The following is a 15,069-nucleotide window of genomic DNA, read 5'->3' as shown; positions in this document are numbered from 1 at the left end:
GTTTTGAAGGGAAATATAAAATTACAATTTTCTGTTTATTGTGTGTTTGTAAAGAATCTGTGTAATTTTAGTTTTATTTAGTAGTTTCTGTAAGTCATATTGTTTGAGCTTGATTTCCATAATAAACAGAACAATATTTACTAACCAACCTTATGTTTCATCCATGTACCCTGAGCTTTATTACCAGAATACTCTGAAATTATAGCTGTGAATTGATTAAAATAATAATAATGGAATTACATGAAATTCAAATTTATAAAATTTATCACAATTGCATATTAAAATGTTTTTTGCTGAGACAATATTCCAGATGAGGATATTTTAGGACTTTTATATTATTGTTGCAAATGACAAAACATTTATTAGACATTACACTGTCAAAAAAAGTTGGTTTAACGTTAAACAGTAAGTTACCTGGTTGCTTTAAAAGTTTTTGTTAATTCAACTTAAAAATATTTCTTTTTTGAGTCAACTAATATTTTTAGTTTAATTAATTAAAATTTTAAAGGGCCCATATTTTGTGGGTAAAAGCACATTACTTTGTGTATTTGGTGTAATACAATATGTTTGGCTGGTTTATTGTTTAAAAAAGCATTTTTCCACATACTGTACATTTTTAGCACCTCTAAGTCCCGCCCATCTGTAACTGATTGTTTTGTACAAAGGTCATCCAGCTATCCAATGCGTTGTGATTGGCCGAATACCTAAATTACGTAAACAGAAATGTGACGTTCCTTACCATGTTTTGAAAGATGAGCTCCCAAAGCAATAGTGAAAGCCAGGAGATACTATCGTATTTACTAGAGCCGAATCTGACCCAGAAAACACAGATGCGTCGTGAGCAGAACGTAACAGATTGGTAAGGTAAGGATACTAAAACATAAAACCATGTCTGCATTTGTGATCGTAGAAATAACATACAAGCGCTAATCTGCACTGCTCAAAACTCGCATTTGAATCGTCAGTAGGAAATAAATGTAATATGAAAACAGGCGCGTCTCTGCTCAAAACTACTTTTTCAAGTTGAACCAACAAATCGTTTTTGTACAGTGTACCAAGTGTCATTAGAACAAGGGTTCCCAAACTTTTTCAATCCAGGACCAGACAGGAGTAGTCTATTTCAAGACCCAGTATATTTTCTTTACTACCAATGGTAATATGGAAAAATACACATTTGTTCCCTTTTAGTAGAAAGTCTCATTTTCCTTACTGTATAAATGAAATACAAGTTTAATTGCAGCTGCTTGTAATATTTTTAATATAAACATCTAAAACAATACTCCTAGTATACAAATCACAAAAGGTCATCTATATATACACTACCATTCAAAAGATTAGGATTATTTGCTTATTCTTTATATTTTTTTCAAATTTAAAAAAAAAAGAGTAAATTCATTAAAACCATGGAATAAGTCTAAAGCAGTGATTCTTTTTCAGCGTGCATCCTTTTGTGGCCCCAGAAAGAAAATTTATGACATAAAACTTTGTAAAACTTAACATTTTAATTAAACAAAACATATTAAATTATTCAATGTAGTGCTGTTGGTTATAGCATTATATTATTTTCTGAGATTTAAGTACACAGAATTTATGATAAATTTATTTATTTTATAAAAACCGGGGCCCCTGTGGCACCATCTCAGGGCCCCCCAGGGTGCCACGGCCCCCAGTTTGAGAACCACTGGTCTAAAGTAACTACAGGAAGTGTAACTAAAGGATGAAAGCAAGCAATGTATGTATTTTGTCATATCAGCTCATACAGCATGTTATGGTTTAACATGTTGTTTTATGTGTGTGGGAGGTGATCACTATCGCATGAGAACAGAGTGTGATGATTATTAAAAACTAAAACAATGCTATTAAAAACAAAAGCAAAAGTAAAATAGGCACTTTTAACAGTTTGCATTTCAATAAAGTAAAATCAACTCCTTGAAATGACATGTTTTGTAAGTTAAACGTTAAATGAACTGTTATGTAATTCTCTGCAACAGCCATGACCCACATTATACTCATGTGCAACCCACAAGGGTGTTAAAAACACACTAATTTATGATACATTCTGTTAAACCTCAGAAATATAAGGCATTAACCAACAGCACTACATTGCATCATTTAACAGGGCTCCAGACTGCCACCGAATGAAAATTTGAGAGTGTGCCACTGAATTTTAACATGTGCGACCTGTAAATTTGACCCTTTTTTTTGTGATGTCCCACTGAATTTGAAACAGCACATTGTACTTTCTGCATCTATCATCAAAGTATTTATTAGTAATACAGTAGAAAGTAGTAGAAATGAGAATATTTGGTTAGCCGGTTGATTTACGGTGTGTGCCCCTAAATTTTCTGGCTGCCCCCCTAAAATTTTCAGTTGGGGGCCACTGTGCTCCCAGTGAAAAAAATTTAGTCTGGAGCCCTGTTTAATATGTTTTATTTTGTTTAATTCAAATGTTTTAAATGTTTTTTGTCATTAATTTTCTTTGGGGTGGCACGAAGGGATGCACCATACATAAGGGGGGCCGCACAGCGAAAAGTTTAAGAAAACAGTGCTTTAAACACATCTCAGGAACCCTGTGTTCTCGTGTGAACGACTGACTCATTCTGTGCTGCCTGCTCTCTCTGTGTGGTTTAGCGAGACACGTTGCCTGTAGTAGCAACTGCAGCTGACTGCAAGCTCACAAACATTTTCATTTCACATTTATGCCTTTGGCAGACGCAGACGCTTTCATCCAAAGTGACTTACAGTGCATTCAGTCTTTCATTTTTTGACAGTATGTGTTTCTTGGGTATCAAACTCATGACCTTTATTTTGCTAACACAATGCTGTACCAAGTGAGGCTAAAGGACTAGTAGCGAAAAGGTTCAGGGGCTATGAATAAATGCATCATTTTGTACTAAATTGAATTGAGTGTCCTATAAAAGAGATGAGTTAATGCATGCATGGATGTTTGTTTCCATTTACCATTGTGTCACTGTTTTCTCCTGTTAAAGGATTAGTCAATTTTCTTTAAAAAAAAATCTAGATAATTTACTCACCACCATGTCATCCAAAATGTTGATGTCTTTCTTTGTTCAGTCGAGAAGAAATTATGTTTTTTGAGGAAAACATTCCAGGATTTTTTCTCATTTTAATGGACCCCAACACTTAACACAGTTTCAAAGGACTCTAAACGATCCCGGACGAGGCATGGGGGTCTTGTCTAGTGGGGCGATTGTCATTTTTGACAAGAACAAGAAAAAATATGCACTTTTAAACCACAACTTCTCGTCTATCTCCGGTCCTGTGATGCGCCAGCGCGACTTCACGTAATTGCGTAGTGACGTAGAAAGGTCACGTGTTACACAAATGAAACGCAAATTTGCGGACCATTTTAAACAATAAACTGACACAAAGACATTAATTAGTATCATTTAACATACAACAACGTCGGAATGGTCCTCTTTCAACACACTTGTAAACACTGGGGCGTAGTTTCGCATACATCATCCGTGACCTCTTGACATGATGACGTTTTGCGTGAGGTCGCACTGGCGGATCACAGGACCGGAGATAGACGAGAAGTTGTGGTTTAAAAGTGCATATTTTTTATTTTTCTTGTCAAAAATGACGAATCGTTTCACTAGATAAGATCCTTATGCCTCGTTTAGGATCATTTAGAGTCCTTTGAAACTGTGTTAAGTGTTGGGGTCCATTAAAGTCCATTAAAATGAGAAAAATCCTGAAATGTTTTCCTCAAAAAGCATAATTTCTTCTCGACTGAACAAAGAAAGACATCAATATTTTGGATGACATGGTGCTGAGATATTATTTGGATTTTTTTTTTTTTAAGAAAATGGACTAATCCTTTAACTGTCATTCATTTTGTATGCTCTCATTTGACTTTCTCTCTCAAACTCTCTCTGGTAATTTTCAGCTGGGCTTGCCTTTGCTTTCACTGTGTAGTGACGGTTGATAACTGTGTGTAAGTAATGTAGCAGCAGGCATATCCGTAATGCTATGGATGATGCCGAAAGAGTCAGTGCATTATTTTATCTGTCTAAAGCTAGGTCTTTAGATATTGTAGGTTTGTGTTTCTTAGTTCTTAGGTTCTTATAGTTTGTCATTTGAGATTGTATGTGTTGGGTGGTGAAAAGAGATTAAACCTGGTGCTTTGTTATGTCCATAGCCTTTGGAGGGAAGATCAGGAATCCCCTGCGTGTGGTGCTGGTGGCCACACATGCTGACATCGTGAATATCCCCCGATCATTCGGGGGAGAGTTCAGCTATGACAAGGAGAGATCTCTGCTTAGAGAAGTCAAAAACAGGTAATTTAATATAAACTAATGTTTTGAGGGGCTGTGATATCAAAATATCAAAAAACTTCCTATTTGGACAATACATTGGACAGTAATTTTACAGTATGGACTGATTAAAGTGATAGACGGACGTTAATCATAAAACACGTTATTTAAGAGTTAGTTCTGGTTCCCTAATCTGTCCCTAAACTAAACTGGGGTGCGTTTCCCAAAAGCATCATTAGCTAACTATAGTTGCTTTCGGGAAACGCACCCCTGATTGTTTCAAGTTTGGTAGGGTATATTCGTAGGGATGCTTTGATGGTTGTAGATCAAACTGTTAATCTTTATGTCTGAAATAATTTTCTTTAGCATAAAATAGACAAATTAACTGTCAATGTTGTGTCTAAAACTTATGCTACTTTCAATTCTAGTTTATAAAACTGTTGTTTAAAGGGACACTCCACCTTTTTTTGAAAATATGCTATGTTTCCAGCTTCCTTAGAGTTAAACATTTAGATTTTTACCGTTTTGGAATCCATTCAGCCGATCTCCGGGTCTGGCGGTACCACTTTTAGCATAGCTTAGCATAATTCATTGAATTTGATTAGACCATTAGCTAAAAAATAACCAAAGAGTTTTGATATTTGTCCTAGTTAAAACTTGACTCTTCTGTAGTTACATCGGTACTAAGACCACCAGGAAAGATAAAAAGTTGCGATTTTCTAGGCAGATATGGCTAGTAACTATATTCTCATTCTGGCATAATAATCAAGGATTATTATTTTTAGCCATATCTGCCTAGAAAATCGCAACTTTTAACTTTCCGTCTTTCTTGCTACACAATGTAACTACAGAAGAGTCAAGTTTTAAATAGGAAAAACTCTTTGGTTATTTTTTAGTGCGATGCTAATGGTCTGATCAGATTCAATGGATTATGCTAAACTATGCTAAAAGTGGTACCGCCAGACCCAGAAATCAGCTGGATGGATTCCAAAACGGTAAAAATCAATGTTTATTTTTTTTAAATAAGCATATTTTCAAAAACTGGAGTGTCCCTTTAAAAGAGGTATCAGACTCACAATGAACATCAGCTTTGTAAAGGGTTTGTTTCTAATAACCTGATCGTATTGCATTTTGTCGCTCAGGTTTGGTAATGACCTGCTCATCGCCGAAAAGCTCTTTGTCATGGATGCAGGAGCGTCCAACTCCAAAGATATGAAGCTGCTAAGAAACCATCTCTTAGAGCTCCGAAACAGCATCATCTCAGTAAGATCAATTATCGCTCTATTACACTTCTCAGTTTTTTTCGAGCTCCGAAAAGTTCAAATAGTTTATTTCAACTGTTAAAATGTACCAATCACATTTAATGAGCCACTTTTTATACAGCGTGTGTAATGTGTCTTGACACATTTTAAACTCTGTAATGAGGCTTCCTGGTCCTCATTAACATGTCTAACCTTTACGCTGTGTACCCAGAACCCTTGCTGATACATTTTGCTTGACTATCTTTCTCCTCCTGCTCTCTCTATCTCTCTTTCTTTCTCTCTCTCTTCATTTTACCTTGTTATTCTATTTGAAAAGTAATATCAAGAAATTAAAGGACGACCTTTTGTTTGCGTTTGGTTTAACAAACGTAAAATATGATTTCTGCACACGATTTCTCCTTTTGTCCCACTTGAAAAAATGCTGTTGTATAGTTTAGTATCTACTATAGTAAATTAAAGTATAGTGTAGAATATTATAGTATTCTTTGTAGTATTGACTATAGGAAATTGATAAACTAAATACTGTAGCATACTTCAATATTTACTGTGGTAAGGTTTAAAACACTATCCACCTGTTTCTTGACGTAAATGTGGGCACCGCCATCTTTGAGCTTTCCTGTTTATGACTTCCGGTGAGCAACTATAGCTAATGGTAGTCTATTGCGAAGGACACAAGTGTGCTGTTTTGACTGGCTGTTTAATGGTTATTATGAAATCAAGGAAGACCGACATAATTTGTGCAGTTAGGGGTTGCCATAATAGCTAATACAAACGCAGTAAATCTCTACAAAAAAACATTTGTTTTAACCCCATGCACAAGAACTGAATGTGTATGGGGCGCACATGCACTCATGATTTATATTAAATACATCCAGTAAAACCTTTCATAGAAACTGCCAGTAAACAATAAATACAATAATTGTTTAAAAACAACTCTTATGCTGATAAAATTATGCTGATTTATTTATTCTGCTACTCTATATTATTACAAAAATGTGATTACAGTACAGAGTATACACGACATAATCTGCTTAGTTAATGTTTATAATAGTTCATAATGTGTTTGCGTGTACTTTTGTTATGTTTTAAATGAAAAAGAAAATACTTTAAAAAGTAAGCAAATAATTTCATAAGCGCATGTCTCCACCTGCGTAAGAAGCGATGTAATAATATTTTCATAAAATGAAAACAATACTCAATACATGTAGTAGTTTAATATGTTTATTATGGTTTGTTCAAATAACTTACAATGTGTTGAATGAGAAAGATACTGCTGATTGTGTCGGACCGCATGAAGCTCGACGTGTCGCCATAAACAAGTCCATTAAAAATTGCCATTTTAAAAAAAACTTTATACCAGAGGGACAGTTGTGACATTTTAAACCAGCCCCTGAAAAGTTAAAAACATGAAGTCTTGATAAATCCCATGTACAAAAACTCGACTGACTTTCCCATTGTAAAGATACTGTTATGTCTCTGTGCTTTTATATTTGCGCATTGAAGACCTGTCATCTCCGATCAACACGAAATGATTGAATATATCTTCATATCAAGCCACTTCTTAATTTCATTCTCACACTGGTTCATACATGGCAGGTGTAGTAAATATTAACTCTTTAAATCATGTTTTATGTGTGCTCCCACTACACTGTTTTCTACCGGCTGGCTATTGAACCGGAAGTCTCGCACCAGAAAGGAAATGCGTCATATCCCTTACTTCCGCGTTCGAGAAAAAGGTGGATAGTGTCAATTTGTTATAGTTGGTTATAGTAAATACAAAGTGTACAGTATTATTCACATAACTATTTTTCATTTGGGCATAACATTAATAAAGTATTATATTAAATATATTATAGTGTATTGATTAAAATGACGAGGCTAACGGGTATTTTTGGGTCAGATCAATTTCTTTTTAGTGATCTTGCTTCACGCTGCATTTTTCAGGCTTCCTTTTATTCTGCTTTTCTAGCTGCCCAATATACTGTAATACAAAGATGGTTCGTTCAGACCATTTTGAATCATAGTTTGTTCGATTTGCGGCATATGAATGTTTCCTGTCATAAGATGATTTCTGCACCCGGATCTCCATTTGTTTCTATGTTAGATTGATAAATGAGGCCCAATCTCTTTTCACTCCTACACATACTTGCAGCTGTTTCTTTGTCATCTGCAGGCCTCCGGATGTGATTGCATTGATGTCTTTTTGTGCATATAAAGGAACAATACTATTTTGAGCAATTTACTATGATTTTAGATCAGGGGTAACCAACCTTTTTTGTGAGCAAGGGCTACCACAATAGATAAAACAATCTGGAGGGCTACTTTTTATATAGTCAACTCAAACATTTTTGTTTTACATGTTGATTTTATTTTATTTTACTTGTTGATGTGTTTTATCATTGTTTAAAATGTTAACAGGCATAAAAGGTCTCGTACACACTGCAAACTTTCGGGAGTGACAACCGCATTAAAATGCGGGAGTGAATCCCTTAAATGTTTGTTTCATGTCTGTATGGAACAAGACTCACTCCCGAAAATGTGATGATTGACAGAAATAACCATAGCAACGTTCTGCCGTCTCGCGTGCTTATCACTCACAGCTTTGACCAAAATAATAACAGCATTATGTTTTGCAATAAACCTCCGTCTTGGCGTTGTGTATTTTACGCTTTTGTGAGGCTGCTTCACAGCGCGCTGTATTGCAGTGTTGCCAGGTCCTCGTCTTTTTTGTACGTAAATACCGTTTAGGCGCTTAACCGTTTATGGCTTTTGGCTCATGAAGCGATCAAGTTTTTGGTGTTAATAAAGTGTGAGGGTGCCGGTCCCAATATTTTGATCTTTGAGGTAAAGCATTTAGATTTATTTCGGTTTATTATTGGATTTTTCTTGTTCGCTGTTTTTTTAGTGCAAGATCTGGCAACACTAGTCAGCAAACGCTTGTGCCTCTGTCATTTTCTGAGCCGCGCATACAGAAGACTTTTTCCTCTAAGCATTTATTTTTTCAGAAGAGAGACCTGTCCTGTTTATGATGAACGTTTAAACACTTGATTAACTACTAGTTGTTCAGATCGGTTATGTACACACTGTGCAGAGTTTCAGTAAATGCGGTTGTCACTACCTGCATTTTGCGGGAGTTAATTCGGTTGTAGAATGCGGTTGTGAGTCCCGTAAATTACTGAACTGTGTGTGTACAGAACAGGATTAAGCATTAAAAGGTGAAGTGACAACCAAATTAATATGCAGTGTGTACGGGACCAAAGAAGCCAAGCTTATATAAAAAATATGTAATAAATAAATATTAAAATTGAGGCTATTAATAGAATGTGCATAACGTGCAACCATGTTGGAGACCACTGATATAGATTGATAAAGATTTTAGATACCATAATACATAGTTTTTTTTTTTAAGAAATATGGTTTAAGTTTATATGATTGTATGATTGTGTCATTTTGAGGATCTTTCTATGTTTTCACTCTGTTTACAGACCTGCAGGCCTATGACTCAGTTGGCAGAGAAGCTGTTGTCCACGCTGCCTTCCTGGAGGAAATTGAATGGTCCAAACCAGCTGATGTCATGGCAACAGTTTGTTGTGGATGTACAAGAACAAGTCAACCCTCTGGCCAGTGAAGAGGATCTGCGGGAACTGACTTTACAACTTCACAGCATGGGAGAGGTGTGTGTGTGTGTGTGTGTGTGTGTGTGTGTGTGTGTGTGTGTGTGTGTGTGTGTGTGTGTGTGTGTGAGAGAGAGAGAGAGAGAGAGAGAGAGAGCAGATGAATGATTAAATATGCAAGCACATTTGTATTAAGGCTGTATTGGTGTGGGTGGAAGGTGTATGAGCTGTTGATTGTGTTGTATTATTAATTAAAAATAATATAACCCTGTTATACTACTGTATACACCCACACTGTTAATTCCACATCCATTACCCCAAAGGCACTCGGTGCATAACAAATACAAACATATTCATGAGGTTTACATTTATTTTTGTGAATCCGAATGGTTTGAGTGTCAGCAGCTTGAATAGTAGAGGTCTTTTCAATCTATTGGACACCCACAGCTATTATAACAGCGGCTTTAGAGAGGTAGCAGGTGAATTAGTCATGATTTTTCATCAATATTAGTCATCAACATTTCAAAGGTAGAGCCGGCACTTAAAACCATTTTAGGGAACGTTTTGGTGTTGATGGGCCAAGCTATGACTCAACTTTAGCATTTACTTGTAGGTAAATATACGATGGAGAGGTGTTCTGCACCCCAGATGAAAATGTGATTTGCTCTTAAAAGAATAGTTCACATAAAAATGTTGTCATTGTTCACTCACTATTGTGAATTTATCTGTGAAACCCAAAAAGGTAAATGTACTGATCATTTTTCCATATATTAAAAGTGAATGGGAATATGGCCTGTCACAACAATATATATATAATTCCTTTTCAATTCCATAATTTCAAAACTTCTAACCAGTTTAAAGGTGCAGTGTGTAAATTTTAGTGCCGTCTAGTGGTGAGGTTGCGAATTGCAACCAACGGCTCAGTCCACTGCTCACGTCTTGCTTTTGAAACACATAGAGAAGCTACGGTAGCTGCCACCGGTCAAACATGTCATCGTTGGAGACAACTTAGTAAAAAAGTTTGTCCATTAAGGGCTTCTGTAGAAACATGGCTGTACAAAATGGCGGCTTCCATGTAAGGGGACCCTCTGTGTATGTAGATCAAACGTCTCTTTTTAAGGCAATAAACACATAACAGTTCATTATGAAAGGTCTTTATACACCCCTGATAATTTAGTTTTGTATATTATTTTGCATTTCTGTCAAGAGATCCTTCTAAAAATTACACACTGCACCTTTAAGGTAAAACTCTGTTCCCCTCTTAAAAATTCACTTCTGGACTTTTTCCCCCCATGTCCCCCATTTAAAGCCCTGCCAATAACATTAGGCCATCCAGTAACAGTAGTGTCTACTAGCAACCAGCAGTGAACCTTGATGACCTCCGGCAATAACATTCAGTAATAAACAAAACTTCTTCTTCCTTTCTTTTCTCTAGATTAACATCATGCAGAGTGAAACTGTCCAAGACGTTGTCCTTCTAGATCCCCGCTGGCTTTGTAGTAATGTCCTCGGCAAGCTTCTCTCCATTGAAACCCCCAAAGCGATCCACCATTATCGTGGTCGCTATCGTGTAGAGGAACTCCAAAACCTCGTCTCTGAAGGCGATATTGACGAACTGCTCCAGGTGCTGGATGCCATGGACGTATGTGCCCGTGACACAGCCAATCCAGGCATGGTTGACATTCCCGCCCTCATACGCACAGGTGGGCTGCAGCACACCTGGACGGACGAAGATGACATAGAAGGAGAGGACACTTTGCTTTACGGTGGGGCACGCGTGGTCCCTGCAGAGCACTTAGCACCGTTCCCCTGCGGACTCTTTCATAAACTTCAAGTAAACCTGTGTCGCTGGAGCCGGCAACAGAAACCTGAGGTCGAGCCTGAGGATGTGCGGTTATGGAGCGGCGGAGCTCGCGTTGGGCTCGGTGGTGCTGAGGCTCTAGTTCTGCTTGTTAATCATGGACAGGGCTTGGAGGTGCAGTTACGAGGCCCAGAAGCAGATCCAGGACGTTGTTATGCTCTGTTGGACACTCTATGTGGCATGACAGAGGGACTTGTGGCCGCTACGTTACCTGGTTTGTTAACTTCTCGACATTATCTAAGCCCCCAGCAGTTGCGGGAGCACCACGGACCCGTCATGCTCTACCAACCTAGGGATTTTTTCCGAGCTCAGGCGCGTGGCGAGAACGCGCTATCTAATACCATGGGAGGCTATCGCGAGAGCTTCGTTAGTATCGTAGCTTTAGGCTGCACCCAGGTCTACAAGCAGGGCAGTCTCGGCAGGGATGTTCCCGTGGTGGAGCTCAGTCACCTGACTCGACGCAAACTCTGCCGCCTACTGGACCCGCCCGATGCCCTCGGAAAGGACTGGTGTTTGATCGCCATGAATTTGGGTCTGAGCGAGCTAGCTGCTAAATACAGCGGTGGCACCAATGGGACTCCACCCGCAGACCCCTTTTCTCTTCCCAGCCCAACGGCCACACTTCTCCAAGACTGGAGCCAGCGATCAGATTCAACCATAGGCATTTTGGTGGATAAACTGAGAGAACTTGGCCGTCGAGACGCGGCAGATTTTCTCCTCAGAGCCGCGCCAGTGTTCCGGGTCAACATGGAGATCCTGGGAACTCCGCCAGAGCCGTACAGCCCAGTGTGCAATGGAGGCGGCACATCTTACAATTCCATCAGCTCTGTTATCTCGCGTTAGGGCTCAACTTGTGTTGTCTGTAGAGAAACGTGCAATTATTCAGCGGAGTGCTGTTAGATCTCAGCTCCCTGGACTTCTAGAACTAAAGTATTTGAATTAGATACTTTGTGTATGCCCTTTGCGATTTTTGAATGTTCATCCTTGGTATCTTTGAAATGGTGCCTATGTAAATTTGTCTTTCTGCAAATCTTTTATCAATTTCCCAAGGTAAAGCTGCAGAAGGCTGCCTTTCTTATTGAATGTCCTTAATATGTCCTATTAAAAAAAATTTAACCACATTTGATGACCGAATGATGGATCAACAAGTGCTTGGCAGCAGTACTTGATAAAAAGAGATAATGACGCAAGCAATTGAGTGCCTTGGAGATGGTAAACTGTTGTCATCTTTCTAGATGATTTCAAAGTTGGATGTGCCATATGTCACCATCTAATAACAAGTTTAGTATAAACACCCCTGCAAGTGTTTCAGTGTTTACCTTTACTATTACCTTTTAATGAACAAATATATTGGATAACTATTCTCAAACATTCGGAGTGTGGGTAATATAACTTTACTACCTAAACATTTCCTACTGCAGCAAAAGCATATTTTTTCAGACAGGATTTTATTCAAAAGCTGATACACACAAAAAAATGATGCAGAATAAATACCAAAACATTTTAAAGTCTGCTTCCTAAAATCATGTGAGTCTCAATGTATTTACTGACTTACACGCTCGAGTATATTTGTGTCATTTTTTTGTGAAATATTGCAGTTCTAACTGCTTGTCATATGTAAATACTGCAGGCATTTACATGGCAAAAAATGTCTCTCCATAAAATATAAAATGTCTCTCCGCAAGCATGATCCGAGTATTGTTACAGTTGTTCGACTGTTGTATCAAAAGTTTCTGTTTCACACATTGGGCAAGTTTATTTTGGACCGTTTATGTACTGAAATGATAAAAATATATATTTTTGGGACGGCATTTGGGCAAAAGCTTAATTAAATGTGTCAATATTTGCATTGAAAATTGGGAGCTGTTAAGATAATTCAGTGGTTTATTAGAGTTATCTCATTTAAAGGGATAGTTCACCCAAAAATTTAAATTCTGTTATCATTTGCTCTTCCTCATGTTGTTCTAAACCTGTATGAATTAAAAAAAATATTTTGAAAATAAATCATAGTAGACACACAGCATATAGTGTCCATTGACTTCTATAGTAGGAAACAAATATTTTGGAAGTATTGTGATAAATGATAAAGAAAATATTTTGATAAATGATGGAAAGCACACAGTTGACGGTAGCCATTAAATTCCATCATATTTTTTATTCCTACTATGGAAGTCAATGGACACTATATGCTGTGTGTTTACCATCATTTCTCTTCTTCTTTTGTGTTCATCAGAAAAAATAAACTCGTACAGGTTTAAAACAACATGAGGATGAGAAAATGATGAATTTTCATCTTTGGTTAACTATTCCTTAAATAAGAGCCATCTGATTGGATTGTACTGAATGTGATGGGCACTTAAAAGCTGTAGATGGCAGCAAAGACTTCCTCTTACAGTACTTCATGATAGGCTATGACTCTTGTTTTCTTTCAGAGAAGACAGCTGGAATTTAATTTTTAATGTGTACATTTACTTCAACTGTCCCATGTGATATTTGGGGCAGCTTTGTCTTCTAACCCCTCACCGTTTGTTTTGCAGGCAGTCTTAACATCATAAGCTTTTATAAAAAGGGAACTGGGCATATTGTGTTCTCCCATTCCAAAAGGCACATTTTTATATTGTGATTGTCTATGTATTATAAATATCTTTCTCTGTTTAGCTGTGGTCAAGGTTAATGATTTCCCCTATTAAGACTTTAACAGGGTAAATCGGAGGGGAATTTATCTTGTTGTATTTAAGACTTGTACAGTCATTTCTTTGCACAAACCTTCACATCTATTTATATTATGTTCTGAATGCATGTCTCTGAATGCCATGTCCTTAATAATTCCTTATAACTTTACAGTGTACTACATTTTTTTATAATAAATTGTTTACTCGATGACCTATTTTGTGTTCTTCTTCAAAACATCTTAAGATATCCATGTCAAAGTTGATTAGATTTTAGATAAAGCCACATTGATCAACCACTATTTTGAATATTGAATAGTGTCCCGCTTGTTGTCTGTGATGCTTGCAGCCCTGATTAAACCAGTCAATTCCTGTCTAAACAAGTATGACTTTAAACCACAAAAATCAAAACAACAGCATTTAAATATCTATAATACTGTATGATATAACACAAATAATGAAAATAATAATAAATTGTTTATTTTTTTATGTTAGATAATTCAGTTCTCTGTTGTCTTAGATTTTGATGTCATCGCCGTTTCCTGTTTTCAGTGTTTTTGGGAGTCATACTGACACAGCGAATTCAGATACAGTTTCTGACACTATAGTGAATGAAATGCTTTCTTTGCATTTTGATTTATTTCAATGCAACAAGTTATTTTAAATTATTCATTCAATTTACTCAATTTTTTAAAGGTAAGTGTTGCAATCAATTTATTTAAGCTACATTTAAACAACAACAAAGTAAAATAAAATGAAATTAAAAACTTTTGTTTAAATGTAGCTTAAATAAATTAATTGCAACCACTTACCTTAAAAAAATGTTGTAAATTGAATGAATAATTTTTTTCAGTGTAAATAAAATGAAAAAGATGATGACCAGTGCTGCTGGTGAATAAATTAGTCATGTGAATTATAAGATTTAATGTAGCATGACTAAACTGTCATTACAAACTTAAAAGACAACACTTCTGTCTTTTTTTCATTGTAGTTTCATTTACCAGCACAAGACAAAAAATTCCAATTGAATAACTGTAAGTAATAATATGCAGTGTCATGTTTCCTTTTAACTTTTGACCAGTACTGCTAAAATCTCACACACTAGATCAATGGTGTTTCTTTTAACTGTGCTTCCTTTTGATCAGCGCTGAAGCTGATTGGTTTAAGTGACAATTGATGAATCTTTCTATCAAGTGTCTATTGTGTGTGATTGTGGCAGACATGGCCATTATCAGACCGTGTTGGAATGTGGATTCAACAATCTTAATTCCCACTTGTCCCGATAGTAACCAAACAATATTGAATTTTTTTTTGAGTCAACTTATAGGACTAGATATGGTCCGCTGACGTCCTCACAGAGATATACTGATAGAAAATACAATA

General features: G+C 36.7%; 1 protein-coding gene across 2 annotated transcripts in view; it reads left to right on the top strand.

The window, feature by feature from the left end:
- dapk1 (death-associated protein kinase 1) overlaps positions 1-13,900 on the top strand; it is a 102,645-nt gene extending 88,745 nt beyond the window's left edge. For both annotated transcript variants that reach the window (XM_073860698.1, XM_073860699.1), the window contains exons 23-26: positions 4,166-4,304; positions 5,423-5,543; positions 9,028-9,216; positions 10,592-13,900. In XM_073860698.1, the coding sequence (XP_073716799.1) occupies positions 4,166-4,304; positions 5,423-5,543; positions 9,028-9,216; positions 10,592-11,860 (1,718 nt within the window). In that variant the 3' untranslated portion in view covers positions 11,861-13,900. The remainder of the gene's footprint in view (positions 1-4,165; positions 4,305-5,422; positions 5,544-9,027; positions 9,217-10,591) is intronic.
- The last annotated feature ends 1,169 nt before the right edge of the window (positions 13,901-15,069 follow it).

Source organism: Misgurnus anguillicaudatus, chromosome 22, assembly GCF_027580225.2.
Source record: "Misgurnus anguillicaudatus chromosome 22, ASM2758022v2, whole genome shotgun sequence".
Classification (NCBI taxonomy): domain Eukaryota; kingdom Metazoa; phylum Chordata; class Actinopteri; order Cypriniformes; family Cobitidae; genus Misgurnus; species Misgurnus anguillicaudatus.
This window is presented reverse-complemented; position numbering and strand designations above follow the sequence as displayed.